General features: G+C 41.5%; 1 protein-coding gene across 37 annotated transcripts in view; it reads right to left on the reverse strand.

Annotated features, from left to right (window-relative positions):
* DAB1 (DAB adaptor protein 1) overlaps positions 1-19,639 on the reverse strand; it is a 709,559-nt gene that overhangs the window by 22,610 nt on the left and 667,310 nt on the right. For 28 of the 37 annotated variants that reach the window (XM_065553888.1, XM_065553883.1, XM_065553879.1 and 25 more), the window contains one exon: positions 3,319-3,375. The exons of the other annotated variants lie outside the window; for them this stretch is intronic. In XM_065553888.1, coding sequence (XP_065409960.1) covers positions 3,319-3,375 — 57 coding nt within the window. The remainder of the gene's footprint in view (positions 1-3,318; positions 3,376-19,639) is intronic. 37 annotated transcript variants of the gene reach the window in all.

Consider the following 19,639-nt stretch of genomic DNA (forward strand, 5'->3'; position numbering starts at 1 on the left):
CCTAGGGGATGAGGGGAGACACGATTAGGCCATTACGATTGGATAGCTCTAAATTAATTTCATGCTAGAAATGTTTTACCAGGGACTCCATTATGGTTTTGGTTTTGAAATAGATCAACCAAAGAGGTCTCTCTTACTTGGACCAAAAGGGGGAAAACCCTTTCATAACATAGAGCAGTCTCAGTGGCTGCACGAGCAAAGTGTTGGCCGAAGCTCAGACTCAGCACTCACAGAGATGAATTTAGACTGAACAGAGCCACTAGTGACATGGAAACCGAAGCAATTCTGAAGAAGCCTTGCTTTGACTGTGTCTTCTATGGCACAGAAGCCAAAATAGTGTGAAACAGGTTCATAGTGATCAAGTATTTACATCTGCCATATAATATTAATGATTTCTCCTGCACTAAACTCCTAAGAAAGTATAATTTATTTAAGTATTTTGCTCAAAAAGAGCTGCTTAAAGGTATTTAGGCACTGATCATAAGTGGGATCAGTTGTTGGAGTACTATCTTCCTAAAATTCTTTGTATATTTAATTTTTAAAGGGACTTATCAAATTTCCTGTTGTGTTGCACAAAGTCAGATTATTACGGTATCTGTGCAGTATGAATTATTGCCCCATTATGAAACAGTCTGGGAAAACAAGATGACATGGTAAATCGATGAGTATTCAGAGTAGTGAAATTCAAACACAATGAATAGAGCTGGTTGAAATTGTTTAGATGGGATACTTTTTTCTTTTTGTGAAATAAATTTGCTGGAAATGAAAATTTTTATTTCTTTCTTTGTGATAAAAACATGAACCTTCCCAAACAAAAAATATGTGGTATTTGATTTTTTTTCCATTGTAAAATTGGAAAATTCCTTTGAAAATTACACCTCTACCCCGATGTAACACGAATTTGAATATAACGTGGTAAAGCAGTGCTCCAGGTGGGCAGGGCTGCGCACTCCGGTGGATCAAAGCAAGTTCGATATAACGCGGTTTCACCTATAACACGGTAAGATTTTTTTGGCTCCCGAGGACAGCGCTATATCGGGGTAGAGGTGTACCAAAAAAAGGCAGGGGGAATTTTTGTTTCTTTAATTTTTTTCCATGGAAAATACTCACCATTTTCTGACTAGCTTTAACAATTAATTACTGGTCAAGATTCTGGAGTCTAACTGCCTTCCCCCATCAACCTTATCATTTAGACCAGGGATAGCTCCCCTTTCACCCAACCTCTGAAAAATATCAGGGTAAAATCTTTACAGTTTCATTTTAAATTATTCTCTAGACCAGTGGTTCCCAAACTTGTTCCGCCGCTTGTGCAGGGAAAGCCCCTGGCGGGCCGGGCCGGTTTGTTTACCTGCCTCGTCCGCAGGTTTGGCCAATCGTGGCTCCCAGTGGCCGCGGTTCGCTGCTCCAGGCCAATGGGGGCTGCTGGATATACTGTCGGGCCAAGGGACGTACTGGCCTCCACTTCCAGCAGCTCCCATTGGCCTGGAGCAGCGAACCACGGCCAGTGGAAGCCGCGATCGGCCGAACCTGCGGACGGGGCAGGTAAACAAACCGGCCTGGCTGGCAAGGGGCTTTCCCTGCGCAAGCTGTGGAACAAGTTTGGGAACCACTGCTCTAGACGCGATAAATCGATCCCCGAATCGACGCCCATACTCCACCTCGGCAGGAGGAGTAAGCGGAGTCGACGGGGGAGCTGCGGCAGTCGACTCGCCGCCATGAGGATAGTCAGGTAAGTCGAACTAAGATACTTCGACTTCAGCTATGTGAATCTTAGTTCGAACCCCCCGCTAGTGTAGCCCAGGCCTTTGGTACTAATAGAAGAACTATAGAACTAGTCTCTCCAAGAGATGAAGCAGATCACTCTGGTACTGTGCACAAAATTGCTAACCATTTAATCTTAGCAATGTCTAGAAAAACCTGAATGATAATGATACTCCTATTTAATCATTTCAGATGAAACTTCATGCCAACCAGGTGCCACCAATGGTTGCGGGGGTTGTACAATAGCAAAGAGTCACTTCCTTCTAAGAACTCTAAATTGCTTGTTTGAGGTTGTTCCTAAAACTTCTGTCTCTGCATCATTGTAAAGCTTCTGGCTAGAACCTCCCCCAGTCTCCTCTTGTCTGACTTCCTGCTAGCATTCTAAAGAAACTGTACATGTGCCTTCACAGATGAGACCATGTGGGTTTTCCCTGCCCACAGGGAAGGATCCTCCAAGCCTTCCTCTCCCACCATAAGGGAGAGAAAGTGAGAAGCAGAGCTGCCAGTGACTGCATGGGGTACCAGGTAGTGAGATCGTGTCCTGCACTACCCAAGTTGTCAGCCTGGAGGGAAGAGTCTCAGTAGTGGGCAAGGGGCAGAAGTTTTGATGGAACCCTTATCCCACGATTCATATTAATCTAGCCTGATGTAGAATAATCTACATTAAAGAATCTATATTAGAATGAATCCCACAATTCATATTAATCTGGCCTAATGCAGAATAAGTACAACTGAGAATTTATCACAATGAATCTTTCTGAACTCAAGGTTTCAGCATTTAGTTCAACAGTGGAAAGTCACATAACCTCTCTGTGACTGTCACTCTGTAGAATGGGGATAATGATACTTTTCAAAGTGCTTTAAGGTGTGTGCACCTGTGGAAATTCATCTCAGGTAAAGCTCCAATGAGCTCACGAGAGCCTCTCTGATATCACAGTGATGGGGACTATATAAACTGATTGCTGGATAGAGCAATATTGAGTTGCCATTAATGTTTATTCTAATAAGCCCTTCTTCATGGCGACCCCAGAAAAAGAGCAATATATTGACAGCAGAGTTAGTTTTGGCATGACCGCAACTTTGTGTACAACAGATGCTAGAAAGCTATGTCAGCAAATCTAAACTGTAATTTAGTGTGAAAATAACTTTAGAGGATACTTGCTAGAGAGGCTTAAACAGCAACTTTTGAATCTGGATTTCAAATCCCTCAAAGTCTGGGATTGTTTGGATGAGGAGTTCTAGTTCTGGACCCTTGCTGGGGCTAAATTCTCTACTGATCTAATTGAGCACAGCTCCTTTCACATAAATGGAGTTTCAGCCATTGGCAGAAATTTTGGCAGCTAATCTTTACCTTTCATTGGTTTTAAACAGTTTCACTTTCTGGGTCACCACACAGATGAATTTGCCAACTATATCATTTCCTTTTAAATTATTCGTACTTGGCATTAGCTACGTTCTGGCGCAGCTAAACCCAAATTGAGCGTTTTCAAATTGCACTAATTCTAGTGGTGATTTCATCGACATTTCCCTTTCACATTTTTAGTGTCATAACCTTACCTGAGTGACTGCAACAAGATTTTCATCAATGTCCAGCAATAAGTTTCCATTCTGCAGCTGTAAAGCATGATTTATGACAATGAAATGAATGATTTATGAAAATGACATGAGTTCTGAGCATGACAATGATAACCTCCATAATTATTGACTTCACTATGGAAATGAAAACCCTTTCAGTCTTGTAGCAAGCTGCTGTACTCACCTCAAAGATAACAAATCACATGTTTAACAACGGTGCATTTGAATGCTGTTAACATCAAGTGTAAATATACATTACACTTGCCTGTAGTACACTCTTGTACAAATGCCAGTTCTGTCGTGAATAAGGCTACATCAGTGCAGACATTAGAAATAGTTACTCTTTAAGGGATTAATAAGTTTAGCTATAAAAATTCATTATGGTGCCTACTCCTGTGCCCATTGAAGTTAATGGGAATCTTTATTGGCTTTAATGGGGAAAGGAGTTGGCATTCTCAGCTAAATAATTTGATAATATACACGTGGGGTAAGAAAAGGCTCTAAAAGCAAATAATATATGCAGCAAAATACAATGTCTATTTAACTAGGTAAAATTATGGCTTTTGAAAAGTGTATTTATAAATTAATAAATGCACATCTAAGATTACAAAGACCCTTTCTATAATCTGCAAGAGAATATTTTTTAAAATCCTGGCATTAATGAATCCAAGATAAATCTAAATCTACAGGGTTGTGTGTAAATGTATATATAATGGAATATACTAAAAATCCCACTGTTACCTATAACTATAATATCTGATCACCTAACTTAAATGTCATCAGAGGACTAAATTTCAGTGTGATAAACATAACTCTTTTAAAGTGGGAGGGGACAAACCAGAATGATTTTTGCAACATAACGAGAACTACAATAGCAAATGAATTAAAGTTTAATCTGTGATCCGTTTAAGAGTGCAAGGGGCCAGAAGATGCCATTCCAGGAAGCTGGAATAACAAAGGCCCAGGAAATGGGCTGACAGCGGAAGAGAGCAAGCAGTCCTGAGGAATTAGGAGTTGGATGTAGGGGAAACCCCAGAACACTATTCCTTTAAGGGCCTAGGATCGGGAGCCCTATCATGTAGGATTGGACAGGACTCCCTTCTTCTCCAACCCATCGGGAGGAGCTCTTTGGAGGAGGGCAGTATATAGACTGCTTTCTCCTTCAAAATAGTGCAGACACTGGCAAGAGAAGGAGGTCAGAGCCAGAAGGCTAAACTCCAGGGAGAGACAGCCATGAGAAGCAGCCCTGTGAAGACCAGGCTGTGTCTGTGTGTGGATGGCAGAAGAGCCAGAGATAAGTGTGAACCTTTGAGCTGCAGTGATGGACTTTATTGGTGGGACAGTTTGGAAATGTTTCTGGGCATTAAACCAGCCCCAAGTAGAAGGCAGCAGAACTTCTAAGACGCCGTGGGGAGTTTGTATGGGGCCCTGAAGAGGGAGCACACAGGGACAGCTGCTGCAAAGGGAATTCTGGTCATGAGGGACTGCTCAAGAAGTGGCAGCCCTGTTACCTGATGACAAACCCACCAGTCAGTAATTCACTGGAAGTTTAAAAATAGCCTGAGAGGGTGGTTCTCCTGTGTCTCTGATAATAAAATTCTGGCAAAAAGCAATGCCAGATGAAGAAAGTATGACATATTATATATACAGGGCCCAATATTGTAGACTCTGTGTGTGAGGAACTCCCACTGAAGTTAAGGGAAGCATGAGATCAGGCTTAGGCTATTAGCCCCAGAACCTCACTATAAATCCAGAAAGCATTCTTGATATAAAAATTGAAAGGCTTAGGCCTTGAATAAGGACCTCAGGCTTTAGCCAACAGATTATTTTTCTTGATTTTGACCATCACTTCACCTAGCCATCTCTACCAATTCTTTACAGGTTATTGAGAGTCAGATTCTGCCCTCAGCCATACTCCTGCAGCTAGCAAAACCATTTGAAAAGTAACCATACCATAGCATGGAAGAAACACGTGTGCAGCATATAACATTAGTAATAACTTGACTGTGCTACAGTGGGACGTCCCAGAAAACAGTTTGCCCATCATGTCACTGCACATCCCCAAGTGCCCAATTATCCTGTGGCATTTGGACTGCATCCTCCATCAGTTCACGTTCAGCATCACTTACTGTTGAGGAGAGACTTCAAAAAGGTGAAATCGCAGTGTCTATTAGAGCGTGGTATAGTGTTCAATAGCAACTTCTCTGGGGTTGCATTAATGTAACTGAGGACAGAATTTGACTTACTGAGTCTTTCTTTGGTTAGACATTTCAGTACGAAAGGATTTATCCTTATCAATGAAAGTAAACAATCCTCTCCCACTCTCCCGGTAGACTATATAAAAAAAGAGAAATATGGAAAGATGCTTGGTTCCTTGATCTTTCTGTAGAATTCCTCTGTCTGTGGATTTCTCTGTGTCATGATGTAAAAGCTGCCTTTAATTACTGGAAAAACGCATCTCGTCTTACATGAAAACACTGCCACAGCTTATTCAGCAAGGAACAGAAAAGTCAGTTGTAACCACACAGCGGTGGGCAGTGGAAATAGTATTAATCCTCATATCTTGGTGGTATTAAACCTTATAATGAAAGCTGCATCTTCCCATGTAGATGTCTGACATATGCTGTAGGCTTTTAAACATTAAATATTTAAATCTGGCTTCTTAAAGCAGGCTTTAAACCACTCCAGCTGGCAATGAAACTTCTTGTGACATTTTTCACTATTCAGTGGAAATGAGAGCGGAAGGTGTATTATTCTGGAGTTGGAACATATTTGAGGAAAGCCTACAGGCTTTGACTATAGAGTTATGCAAGCGGTAGCTTTCATATACCTAAATACAAGAAAGTCACTTCTACACTTTATCTGTTGATCCAATAGAGGTTGGAAAAGTACTTTGTTGTGTTTCTTGAATTATTGCAAAGATTGAGATTTACGGCAGAAGAATTCTGCAGGGACCCCTGTATTCAGAGGTCGGTAAAACACCTTGCAAACCTTGCTATAGAAATAACAGGCCAGATACTCAGCTGTTAATCAGCATAGCTCCACTGAATTCAATGGACATATGCTGATTTACAACTGCTAAGGACCTAACTCAATATTTCTGTACTTTGATTATGAAAGAGACAGGAACAGTGATGACTCAGAAATCGTGGTATAGAAAGTTCAGAGGATGAAAGGAGAGGAAGTGGTCAAAAAGGATGAAAAGTGCATGGCAGCCTCATCTTATTCTCTAATATAGAGCTCAGTGGGTTAAAATGACAGAATAAAGTACTGTAGTAAGTATGGTAATTAACCAGTAAGGAAAGTAATTAACTTTTTATTTCTTTCTCCTTTCCTCTTAGCGGGCTCTTGAGAATGTCATGAGGACTCCAAAGAGCAGAATATCAGTCAGCTAATTCAAGCTGCATAGGTCTAGCACGTGTTCTTGATAAGACGACAGATGCTTGACAGAGCTACTTGCTTGCAAGGGTGGATGTTGAGTCTGAAGGCATCTCTCTGTACAAGTTGTGATAAGGAACGGACCCTGTGGTTTGGAGTAAATAATTTAAAGTAGCTCTTCCATTGAACTGAGGTTGCTTGACTGTATTTCAGCAAACTTGGTATATAAAGTTCAGGAGACTGAACTGAGTGATGCAAGAAAGCCAGCAGGGCACTAGAAGAAAAGCAAAATGGAGACCAAAAAGGCAATACATAGAGGACCAATTTTTGTAAGACAGGATAAGATTCTCAGTGCCCCAGTTAAAAAGATGCTCTCCTGAAAATGCCCTGGCAAGGAATTGAACTATTCACATTCAGAAGTTAGCTAGTTACTAAAGTTCATATGGCAAGTCCCTCAGTTTGTATCTTTATGAAGTATTTATATTTTGTTAACTATATTTCAAATCAAATGCATGTTAAATATTTTAAGCTTTCAGAATTTTCAACGTTCTATACACAGATGTTTCCTTAAATGGCGATTTACTTTTGAGACTGTTAACATCTGTAAAAGCAAAATAAATTCTTTAAGCACCCCCATTTATATTTCAGAGATGGGCATGAGCCACAATGCGTGAGTCAGGCTCCAAACTTTCTCAAAACTTAAAGTGTTTGCACATCTGGGAGTTTTATTATTATTTATAACCTATTATAAAAAGCTGAGCCATGCTTGAAGTTGGGTCTGAACTTTCCCAAAGTCCAGGAATGTTTGGATCTGGGATTTTGGTCCAGGCCCATCTCTAGTGAATTCATACATAGGTAAAGACTGCCATATCTTGAAGAGCACTCCATGTACCAGTTACAGTGGAGTAATTCCACATAGCATATTACTCTGGATTTACACAAGTGTAACTGAGGGCAGAATCTGGCCTACTCTGCCGGTGCAGAATGCAGTTGCTAACCTTAATGGAACAGGTTGCTGTAAGCACTTAGGACCAGATCTTCAACTGGCATAGGTTGGCTTACCTCCACTGACTCCAACTGAGCTCCATCTATTTAAACCATATGAGAATCTGGCCAAAAGTAACGGCACTAGCTCTCTAATCACTTTCAGAGAGTGCTGATGTTTATCTTTAGTTGACTTAGTTCCTGAGAGTTTGCTTCTCTCCTTAAACCCTTTCTGCTACAGTCTCTTTGTGGTCCCATGGGACAAAACTCTCTTTAATGTCCAAAGGAAGGTTCTCCCACTAGAGGAGTACTTCCTTTGGACATCTCTCACTGGGGCAGTAAACCCTGGCAAGATTCAGATCATGATGTAAGATGTATTCAGCTAAGTTAGCTTTGGCTTGAATCTCCATCTTAGAGCATGTCTACACTGTAGCGGGATAGATGTACATGTACTAGCTTTGATCAAGCTATCCTATTAACAATAGCAGTGTAGCTACGTCAGTGCAGGTGATGGCCTGGGCTAGCCATCTGAGTGCTAATCCATCCGAGACCCTAGGTAAGTACTTGGGTGGCCAGCCCATGCCAGCACAGCGACAGAGTTAGATTAAGCATGCTAACGCCACCAGCGCTCGTGTGTGTATGTGAAATTAAACCTCCAGCTGCACTCTGTTCCTGCCCCCTCTGCCGTTTTGTTAGTTCACTGCGGATTGCTATATTTAAATGGTGGTTAAAAATGTTTTTTGTAAGTAAATGGTATAGCAATAAATGAGGTATGGGGTAAGTTTAAGAGTAATTGACACAGTTGGTGGGTTATTTAAGAAATGTTTGAGTATAATTATCCTCTCATTTGTTAGTATTTCATACAAAGTAGGCTTCCTCAGATAATCAAAATATGTGTATTGATTCCTTCAGGCTTATTTTATTCCATTTGATTCGAAGCTGAGTTAATTCTGAATTCCCTCTGTGCCTTAGGTGTTTATTCTTGATGGAAATGCAATTTGAAAGATTCTTTCTGGGTGTTTACCTCTGATAGACTCTAGTCAATCAGTCAAGAATCTAAAGTGGTGACAATTATATACAGTACCTAACAACTTCTCCTTTATTTTTAAATTTTATTCTCTATTCTTTAAAAATTCCCTTTTAAGCTATTCTACACAGAGCTCTTCCCACACAGAACTAGTCTGAAACAATTATTTTATTTATCTGTTAGAAAATACAAATGGAACTAACAAGACATGTGCCTAAAATAACCCTGGCTATTTTGTATCATTACCCCTTCTCCAATTTTCTTTTTTAACTCTTTGAGGCAGACTTTTTTCCCTTTGTACAGTGACTGGCCCAATGGCACAGTGACTGGCATTTGAACACTACTGTAATTATTATTACAAACAGGATTGAGACCAAAACCTCATTTGAATTTGGGGCTTAGATCTGAATACCTTATAGCATATTCATAATGGGCTAAACAACTCCTCAAATCTGAACACCCCTGTATTGGGAGTGGCTTATGAATTTAGAAAGTGTATTAAAACTGAAGCAGGTTAAACCTGAAGAGATCTGACATTAAAGAAAGCCCATGTTAACAGGTATTAACCTGTGGTCACCACATAGTTTTTCTTGTATCCTGAGCAAAACAAAAACCACACAAATAGGATGCATCAGTGAACCTCAATATTTAGCGTTTTAAACTGCTAAAATCAGTTTCTTCCTCCCCTTTTTGTATTATCAGAAGAATCCATTTTTCATTTAGAATGAGTAGTCACATCACGAATATTTAAAAAAATCAACTTGGCTAGCCCAGAAATGCCACTTAAGCAGTTAAACTAAATGTCCCCACATTATTCATGGCTTTGAGAGTTGACACAGCCTGCTTGCCATTGATATTTATATTTAATATGTACTAACAGGGGTTGATATTCACACACTAGAAAAATGAGTGTCCTTCTTCTTCTTTAAGTACTGTGCTAACAACACCCCGGAGAGTTCACTTTCCCTGTACGCAGCCACTGGAATACAAAGAGAATTTAAAATACAATATTTCTTACCACTTACTATAGAACAGCCCCTTTTTAGCTGTAGATTTATATACTGTTGCTACACTGGTGGATGTGTACGAGAGTGTGTGTGCACGCATATATGAGAGAGTTTAAATGCCAACAAACAAATGAGGTCCAATGTTTTGCTATATACTGTGGCAGATTCTGGCCTGCCCCAGATTTCTGTTCAGCATAGGAAGGGAGCGGGAGGGGAAGAGAGTGTAATGGAGCTGATTCTGGCTGCTTGAGTGTCTCAGGGCTAACCTCAGCCTCAGCTCTCATTCCATTTAGAGTTACAGTCCCCTTAATAGTCTCTATGCCAGTGGAGCAGAGCTCCGACATCTTCCCTCCCCCTAAACTGGGAATGGAAAACAGGTGAAGGGCCAGGACGCAGCACAAGCACCACAAGAGTATTTCCCGATGCCAGGGGAATTCTTGGCTGGATGATAGCAGGTTTACGGCACCTGTATGGCATAAAGGGGCCACAGTGTCAGTTCTTGAGACTGTATTGTGAATACCATGACAAGCCTGTGTGGTTGCAGAGAAAAGTCTGGAAACATTAAATGAATCTAGTACCCTAAAGACTCAATCTCCCCCCATACCCTCCCCCCAAACCAGAGACAAATAAAAAATAACCCAAAATTGATTCTTTTTAAAAACACAATTATTTTTAAGCCACTCATGGTTTTTGAACTCTAAGAGTTAGCAGTACTGGAGCTATAACCAGGCTTGAGAATCAAGTCCTTTATTTATACCTGCAAAGTTGAATGCTGCATTGGGGTGACACTTTCCAAACCCTGAAGTCCATGCATGTGTAATCATATATGATTAAAAATTGAGGCTCCACATATGTCTGTTCATAATAGTATGGTATAACGGTTGTATTGGCACTTGTATGGGATGACCTGCACAAGTTTTCAATGGCTTCATCACTAAATAGTAATGCAATAAAATATGTGTAACTCAAACTGTACTCTAATACCATTTACCATGCAATGTGTAATAGGTGTGGACCTGCCTTAATAATTTATGAATACTGTATGAGACGTACCTGTTGAGATGGACTGTATACCTACATTGGATTAGTGGAATGTTTATTATGCACCTATATTGCTTTAATTCAATGGCTGTTCTTACCAGGAAGATAAGAAAGGTAAGAAAGAATAGCCTAGCACATACTTGAAAAGACAATGGGAAAGCTATTAGCTTTGAGGATCCTGCATCTTGTCCCCAAGGAAGTTGCAAGACTTGTTTGGCCAATGGTGCGAACAAACAGACCACAGGGCTATAAACAGTTAGGCCGTGTCTACACTGCACTTTCGTTAAAACTTTTGTCGCTCGGGGTGTGAAAAAAACACTGACCAAATGACAAAAGTTTTAACGATGAAAAGCGCTGGTGTGGACAGCACTTAGATGGTGGGAGCTGCTCTTCCGACGACTAAGTTACCGCCCCTTGTTGGGGGTGGTTTTATTTTGTCACCGGGAGAGCTCTGAGTGACAAAGAGCCGCTACACTGTGCTGCCACTGCAGCTGCGCCGTGGTAAGGTGCGCAGTGTAGACATAGCCTTATTAGGCCTGGTTTATACTAGAAAATTAACTCTGGTTAACTACATGTGTCAGCGGTGTGGTGTTTTAAGCGCAGACATGCCATTTGTGCGTGGGTGTTGGGGTGGCCCGGGAGGGGGCATGATATAAACAATGCCCTATGGGTCTCGGGGTGCCTGTAGGCAGTTTATATCTACTAGGATCCCCAGGTGGAAGATGTGTAGACATCTTGTAAATGTAAATGTAAATATAGGCTGGTTTAAGATAGTTTCCTCAGAAAAGCACTAGTTCCAAATAAACAATACTTGGCTTAAAGAAGCCTGTCTGGTCATCAAATGCCAGTGGTCATAGCTTCAGAATTGCAGGTGCTAAACCTAACTCAGATCTGCTGAGGTAATTATGGTCAATACCAGGCAACTGCAGCCCAAGGCCAGCCTGAGAATGGGAGACTTGAGTGATTCCACACCAAGAAGTGATGGCTCAAGGCCTGACACTGGATTAGGGAGGGGATGCACTCAAAGACACTAGGAGGGGTCAGAAGTGCAGTCAGCCCAGTAACGGTGACAGCCAGCTGGTGACTTCCTTTTCCAGGACCATCCCCAGAGAGTTTAAAGGTGATATAGCTGGCTCTACACCACCCACTCCTGGGCTCCCACTTCACCCAGCATAAGGGGTAACTCTGGGGGCAAGTCAGGATTGCACTGAATCCTGGAAATCCTGCCAGAATGGCTTTCTTAAGCAGCTCTAATTTAAGCCAAGGGGCTGAATCAGCATCCAGGACTGGGGAAGCGCAAAAATGGAGTAATACCACCTTTGCCTCTCATCTTCATATTATGCGCTGATCATGGATAAGCAACACTCCACTGCCTCATAGTCACATTGACATTCATGTAGTAGCAGAAGAATGTTACTCTTTGACAAAGTTATTTTCTATATTATTTCTTAAAGTCACAGAGAATGATACAGCTTAAAGTTTACTGCATAAAGTAAGAAAATAGAACAATACCTAGGAAAACAATGCCAGGTAAACTTCTACCCCTAAATTTATGTTTGTTTGTATTGGAGTTTTTTCAGAGGCTAATGCAGTGAAAATTCCATCCAGCTTCCATAATGCAGAAACTGGATGGACGTTTGTGAATCTGCCTTTAAAGTTATCTGAATGCATAGACATTACAATGCATCAGACATAGTCATCATTTAATCCTGGAGCATCTGTACAAACACAGAGAGCACTACAGGGTCGCCATTCACTCCTGTCCATGGCTAGTTCCTCCATTAAGCCCAGCCGGGTCATGTCCTGGCATACAATGTCCTATCACATAGTCAGTGATCAGCCTCTAGGTCAAACGAACCTTGGTTGTGTTCACTTTATTTTCTTTGGCATCCTATCATCATCTACAGTATCTCCACCATTATAATCTTTCTGATTGTAGCCAATCCTCTACCCTGATTTCACTTGCTATTCTCCTTCTAACTTCATTTGTTTCAAAATCATTCCACTTGACAGCTGCCATCTTTTGAAGAACTCTCATCTATACTGCCTCCAGCCTTCTGATGTCACTTTCATTTAATGCAGCCCTCAGAGTGTTAGTACCCTGGTTTGATACATTTTCATTTTGGTACCAAACATGTTTTTAATCAGTCCATAATTTCTTCTGTTTCTGTGCAGCAGTTGTAGCTAAGGCACATCTCCTTTTAACCTCATCCTTGATGGCAGAGCCATCCTTTAGGTAGGGCAAATCGGGGCGACCGCTCCGGGCCCCGCTGGCCCATGCAATTGGCTGTTGCAGTCGGTCCCAGGAGACATAGGTGCAGAAACTATGGGTGCAGGCATTGCTGCAGCACCCCCAGGGTCCCAGCTGCCACCCTTAAAAATGTTTCAGCGCCACTCTCGGAAGACAAATCCGTCACTTCCGCAAGGCCCGCCATCTTGTTGACAGTTAGCAGAAACAGCGCCCGGCTCAGCCGCCCGCATATTGGTGCAGCGAGTCCCCGGCCTGGCCCGGAGCCCTGAGCCGCCGTGGTGCTATGACCAACAATAGCCTCGCGGTAGGTGCTGGCAACTGCCAGCAGTAGCAGGCAGCCCAGCATCAGGCTGGATCCGTCCCGCCAGCCCAGCTGCCAATGCAGAGCAGGGCTTTCAAGGCAGCGGGGGCTGATTTGTCTGGGTCCCGCACCCCTCTAGGGACGGCTCTGCTTGATGGAACCATTGGCACTGATCAAGCTTCCTAGGTAAATAAGGTTCTCCTTGTTCTACTTCTTCACTGCTGCTGCTGCATTTCAGCACATTATCTATTGTCTCTTTTCCAAGATACAATAAACTCTAAGGAGACAAAGTGGTATAAGTTCAATTTGCAAGGTTGCAAAGTGTATAAGCATTAATTCAAACATTGTCTGCCAGTTGTATGACATCACTTGCATAAACTAAGGAGCTTAACTCTAGATCATCCAATGTCATACCCTCCAATTTGTCTAACATTCTTATTGTCCAGTTTAAATACATGAAGAAAAGTGATAGTGATTCCATAGAATCATCACATCATATAATACTTTATTATTAACTTTTGCCATGATCACCACTAAAGGACCTGGCATGATCTATAATGGCCATCTGTTATATGTTGCCATTAGGATGTTAATAGGGGTATGACTGGTAAATATGTTAATCAGAAACGGTTACTATATGGGGAGAATTTTTTAAAGCGTGAACAACTTAGCCATTCAATTAAAAATGAAAAAGTCAATGATTCTCATCTCTTCTATACCAATGTAAATCGCAATTAATCCAAACCAACGCCATAGAAGTCAATGGAAATAGCATGAAATTGGAATCAGGCCCATTCTATCAAGGGGAACTAATCTCTCTTTTGGGCACACATCCTGCAAAATTCCATGTTAAAGAACAAAGCTAGGCAAGCCCAGTGACAGTGAAATGCAGTGCAAATATAAGTCCAAAATCAGCCCTTCCTTCCTTTCAGGCTATTTCCACATCACCAGATCAGTCTCTGTGTTCTCTGTTTGCTTGTTGGTTCCCTGCTGTACATGTGCTACAAGCAATGCAGGCACCGAGACTGATCAAAGGGAGTGCTGCTGGGACACACGTGAAGGTGTATGAGTAGTATCCCCATGCTGAATGCCTAAACTGAAAGTCACTGAAAGCACTAAGCTAGGAAATAAAACTTGGTGACAAAGAGCACAATATGAGACCACCATCTTAAAGCTAGTGCTGTGTGGTCCTAATTATGGAGGATGCAGTCAGATCGCTGCCTGCCTCACTGTTCCTCCATTGTGTTAAATATACCACTTTTGGCAGAAATATATTTGATTTGGTGAAGTTAAATTTACAATTCTGAGAGGTAAATCGCACTTGCTTGGAGGTTTATAGAAAGCGAACGCAAATTAGGGCACAAGCATAGCCAAAGGAAATTCATTTGCAGATTTTAAGGGTACACCTTTTGCAATATTTGTCCAACACTACTCCCAGGTAACTTCAAGACAGGTTTCAAAGAATGAGTGCTCAGCCACATTTGGTGCAAGGAAGGGATGAATCTTTACAGCAACCTTCTGAAATCTTTAGTAAGTATCGTTAGAAAATCATAGGACTGAAGCTGAGAGAGAGGAGCTGTAACCTGATTTATCTAGAGAAGCCAGATTAGAGAACCAAGAGTGAATATGACTGCGAGTGTCTATGTAGATTATCAGTGGTGCTCATTAGTCTGCTGTAGTTAAGGATCTGTGAAAGTAAAGAGCAGGCATAGAAATGTTGACAGACCTTTGATTATAATCCTGTGACTGGGAATCACCGTGACATTTATATTTATCCACACACTTATTTTAGTGCCTCTTGGTGCACTATTCAATGCATGTGTTTACTTCACAGCATATTCAAGGTGAGGCACGTGACTAGACAAGTGCAGAAGTCGGAAAATGTTTTAGAATGAAAATAATTTTTACAAGGTCTGGGTAGGCTGAGGAAGGATCTAGCTTTAGCAAAGAATAAATATAAGCAAAGAGCTCAAACATATTGAAATGTCAAAATCTACAATGTCAATGTAATCTTTCAATCTTGTGTTCTGGGGTAAGTAGGTTATCCCAGAATATAGGGTATATGACTTATGGATTCTAAACTCTAAATTAGATAGTAAACTCTACAGGACAGGGGCTGTGACTTTCTATGTGCCTGGCACTACTCAGGCCTGATTAGGGTCTTCAGGCAATATCAGTAATAATATTGCTTTGTAATGGTACTTATCTCTGAAAGAAAAACTGTATTTCTTAGAAAATAGCTGATCCATATACTCAAAACTTTACCTTAAATCCTCTAAAAGAAATGCCAGTGTTCTTTGGTTTTGTTTTAACTGTTTCTCTAGGACACATTTGAAATTCAGAAATTACTTTATTTTTAATCTTATTTTTTATGGCCAAAACTTCTTTTTTTTTTTACTGTCACTACTTTAAAATTCATTCAACTGTACAACTATGAATTTTATACATAGCCATATATAAATTTGAAGGCTGCAAAAGTCAGGAAAAGTATCTTGTGAAATAACCTTGTAATTGAACAAACTTCTAAGAGCTCTTTCTTTGACCTCAATAACTAACATTGTCCAGTAAAGCAGGTTTCTGAACAGTGAGATAAGAAAACAGCATCATTTATAATGATGCTTTTTCTACCCAAAACTTTATCACACATCTCCAGAACATATACTCGACATGAATAGGGAAACAGAGAAAGATTACTAAGATATGCTAGCGGTTACAGGATTTTGAGAATGAATGTTGGAGATGGGGAATTTATGGCTTATGGACACATTCAGGGTCTGATCTTGCAAACTTAATTGTGCTGTCCCATTGGCACCAACGGGATTACTCGTACGAGTAAAGATATGCAGGATGGGGTTCTCTGTAGATAACATAAATATAGCAGTCAGAGGCTGCTCAAGACAATCTGCCACCCTAGGCAGAACATCAGCGTGCCCTCTCTCTCCTACCACACAGCATGAACCCTGTGTGCATTAACAGTTCCTTTACGTAGGGGCCAGGTAGGGAGGCGAAGCTTCCAGCAGGAGTAAAAGGAACAAAGCCTCTACACTTGACGGTCTGCAGAGTGAAAGTAGGAGGAAAATATTGAAAATAAGACACCCCCCCCCCAGAGAAAGTCTGGTCCACATGGTAAACCTGACTGGGCAGGGAAATGCCCTCCCGCATCTTCTTGGGATTCGGTATAAAGGTTTATGGGACCTAAGTGACTCCTGTAAAACTGCACCCACATATCAAAGGGGATGCCCATGCAGACAGGAGTGACTCCCTGTGATAGTCTGACCCTGCCACCTACGTCAGTTCCCCTTTTGGGATGAGAGAATAGCATATACAGCAGTGTGCTCCTTTGTAAACAAGCTTCTCCAGGAAGACTTCCAGTGGGGTCCTCCACCCTAAAAGGCCAGCAGCCCTGCCCAGCCCCACACTAGGGATCTATCCCCATGAGGACCATGTGCTGGGACTCGTGGCATGGGGCTCCACATGCCCTGCCATCCCATGTGAACCCCTCTGGGTGTCAATCCAAAGTGCATGCTAGGGTGTACAGGAATATGCATCAGGTCAGGGAAGTCCCTGACATAAGGCTGGGGGAAGAGGGGCATGCAATACATGGGTGAAACAATGGGGGAATAATACAGAGGGACTGGAGTCTGGACATGGGGTGGGGATGGAGACCAGGACACAGACTGGAGTCTGGACAGAAGGGGTAGGAGGATGAGGATATGGGAGCAGATAAGTGGGGGTTAAAAAAAGGGGCAGGGAGCAGATAATGGGAAAGATAGGGTGGGGGATAGGAAACAAGGGCAGGACACTCAAGAAGGGGGCCAGAGGCATGGGGGGGCAGAACCCTGGGGGATAGGAGGATTGGGGAAGGGGGAAGATGAAGCGGGAGGTAGAGTAAAACACAGGAGAAATGGGGGACAGAAAGGCTAGGGTGGGAGCATTAGGATACATGGGGAGATGAGGGCAGGACCATGGGGTGGGCAAGGACTGATGGAATTGGAGTGGGGCATAGGGATTGGTGAGGGCCCGAAGGACTAGGCCAGGGGCCAGATGGGGGCCAGGAGGTGCCACCTACCTACCCCAGGGATGCCTCATTCTCAGGCTCTTCCAGGGAGAGGTCACTGGCGGCTGGGCCCTCAGGGTGCACACCAGCTGCACGTTGCTGACGTACATAGTTTATTAATGAGCTTTGATCTAGCCCTTTTTCAAAGAGGACTAGATCAAGAGACTGTTAATGCGCGTTAGGGTACATGTGAACAGTTGGTACAAGCCATCACAGGCTAGCGTATGTAGATCACACCTCAACTTGCCATGAATCTGCTGCCTTAGGCAACTGACTAATTTGCCTATGCCTAGAGCGGCTCCTGATAGCAGTTAATTCATGCCATTGCTACTTACGTCGTGTCACTGTTTCCATAAGAAACATTAAATACAATTTTAGGTATAAAACTAAAGATGTGCCAGAAATAAAACTACATCTGAATACTCCCAAACTGGGGGATATGAACCTAAATTCACAATTTGTCAATGATCCATAATTTGGATTTATAATGGGCTGATCTAAATACCCTCACTTTCACGTTGCAGGAAATCAGGATCTGAGTCCAGAAACAGAGTTTCGGGCCTGAGCCCTGGTCTAGCTAAAGACCTTCCTAAAATAAGGCAAGTGAAATCTTCCCAGTAATCTACATTTTCAGAGTAAACTGGACTTTGAAATCTTTCCCTCTTCCATTGTGTAGCAGTAATTTTATCTTGTATGACATCTATGCTAACTTTGTCAATGACGATTATAATTTCCTTATGGTACAATGCTTAATCAAAAGGGAATACCGACAAATGTTCAAAATAGATGTAATCCAATTATACACTCTCTCTGTCAAGTTTTTAAGATAAAAAAACTTCAACCACTTGGACTGTGAACAGAAATTCATATGCTATTAAAAAACAAAACAAAATTAGAACGATTGTCCAAAGTACTACTAACATCTATTTTATATCCTAATCATCATATTGTAACAACATTACAGAATGTTTATTGAAAGACTTCCAGCTCAGTTACTGCTCTCACAATAGGATATAAACTGACTGCACCGATTATAGCACCTTTGAGAAACTAAACATAGCTCACACTGGAAAACCGTCCCTGGGAGGGAAGTGTAGATAAGCTATGGGTGTAGACAATGGCGACAGCAGGAAAGGGAAAACACTAAATCAAACTGACTGCAAACAGCCAATGTACATGTGCTGTGTCTCTCCAAACAAAAATGCTAGAAGTAATAATAAATCTGTCTTAATGCACAGTTTGTAAAGAAATTGCAATTATTATTTTGAAAATTAGAGCCAATAGTAAATGCTGCTTTTATAAATGGTAATCATTTGTGATTTTTCTCTTACTTCTTCCAAAAATCAAAACAACTTGAACAAGGTTAAGTTTTCAGTTTCTCAATTTGTCATATATTCAAATTGAGAAGATGGGTAGCATTTTATAAAGTTTGGCACTTTATGTTTCCTCCCACTGAAGATTCTGCCAAGATTTATAATTTTTATTCTATTCCAGATAAAATGGGGGCAAAAAAGCTGATTTTAATTCCCCGAATTGCTCCTTAATTAGTATGTCTTATCTTGACTTACACTAATAAATGGATTTTCAAACTGGTAGGCGTATGTTTAAAAAAACACTCTTTTTTTAACCCTGCCATTATGTAAAATCCACAAAAATAAAAGACTTTAAAAGAAAATACCAACCTCTTTGTTACAGAGAGTCATAGAACTCAATTTATTCAGTGAGCACTTTGAGGACCACACTTGCTAAGGTAAGATCTATTGGTTTAAGGTAAAGTCTATTTGCCAACCAAAGTAATTCTTATATCAACCCTTGGTATATGGGCTATTTCCCTGATAGCTAGCACTTGTGGACCTGCTAATTTATTAGGTTTTGCTATGGGCAGAAAGGCTTCTGGATACTAGGAGACATAGCAAGTTTGGACTTGTCAGTGGATTAGGTCCCACCTCCCTCCTTTTAGGGGCATCTATTTCCTAATGTGATCCAACTTCTGTTGCATCTAGTTCTCAGTCTATCACCTGTAGATCCAGAGTGTTCCAACTTTCTTGGGACGGAAAATATAGAGGCGAAAAGGGTGAAGGAAGACCCTTGTTTGTTTGGGGAAGTCTAAACTGGGAGGGATGCAGAGCTCCAAGTCTTAAACCCCCCAAATCCAGTCTATGGAGACTTAGTACACATCACATATACAGTACGATGTGCATCCAAAGTTTGCCTAACTATGGCACTACGGTCAGCTTACTAGAAGCGCAAGAGTTGT

This window comes from Chrysemys picta, chromosome 8, assembly GCF_011386835.1.
Source record: "Chrysemys picta bellii isolate R12L10 chromosome 8, ASM1138683v2, whole genome shotgun sequence".
In the NCBI taxonomy this organism is placed as follows: Eukaryota; Metazoa; Chordata; order Testudines; family Emydidae; genus Chrysemys; species Chrysemys picta.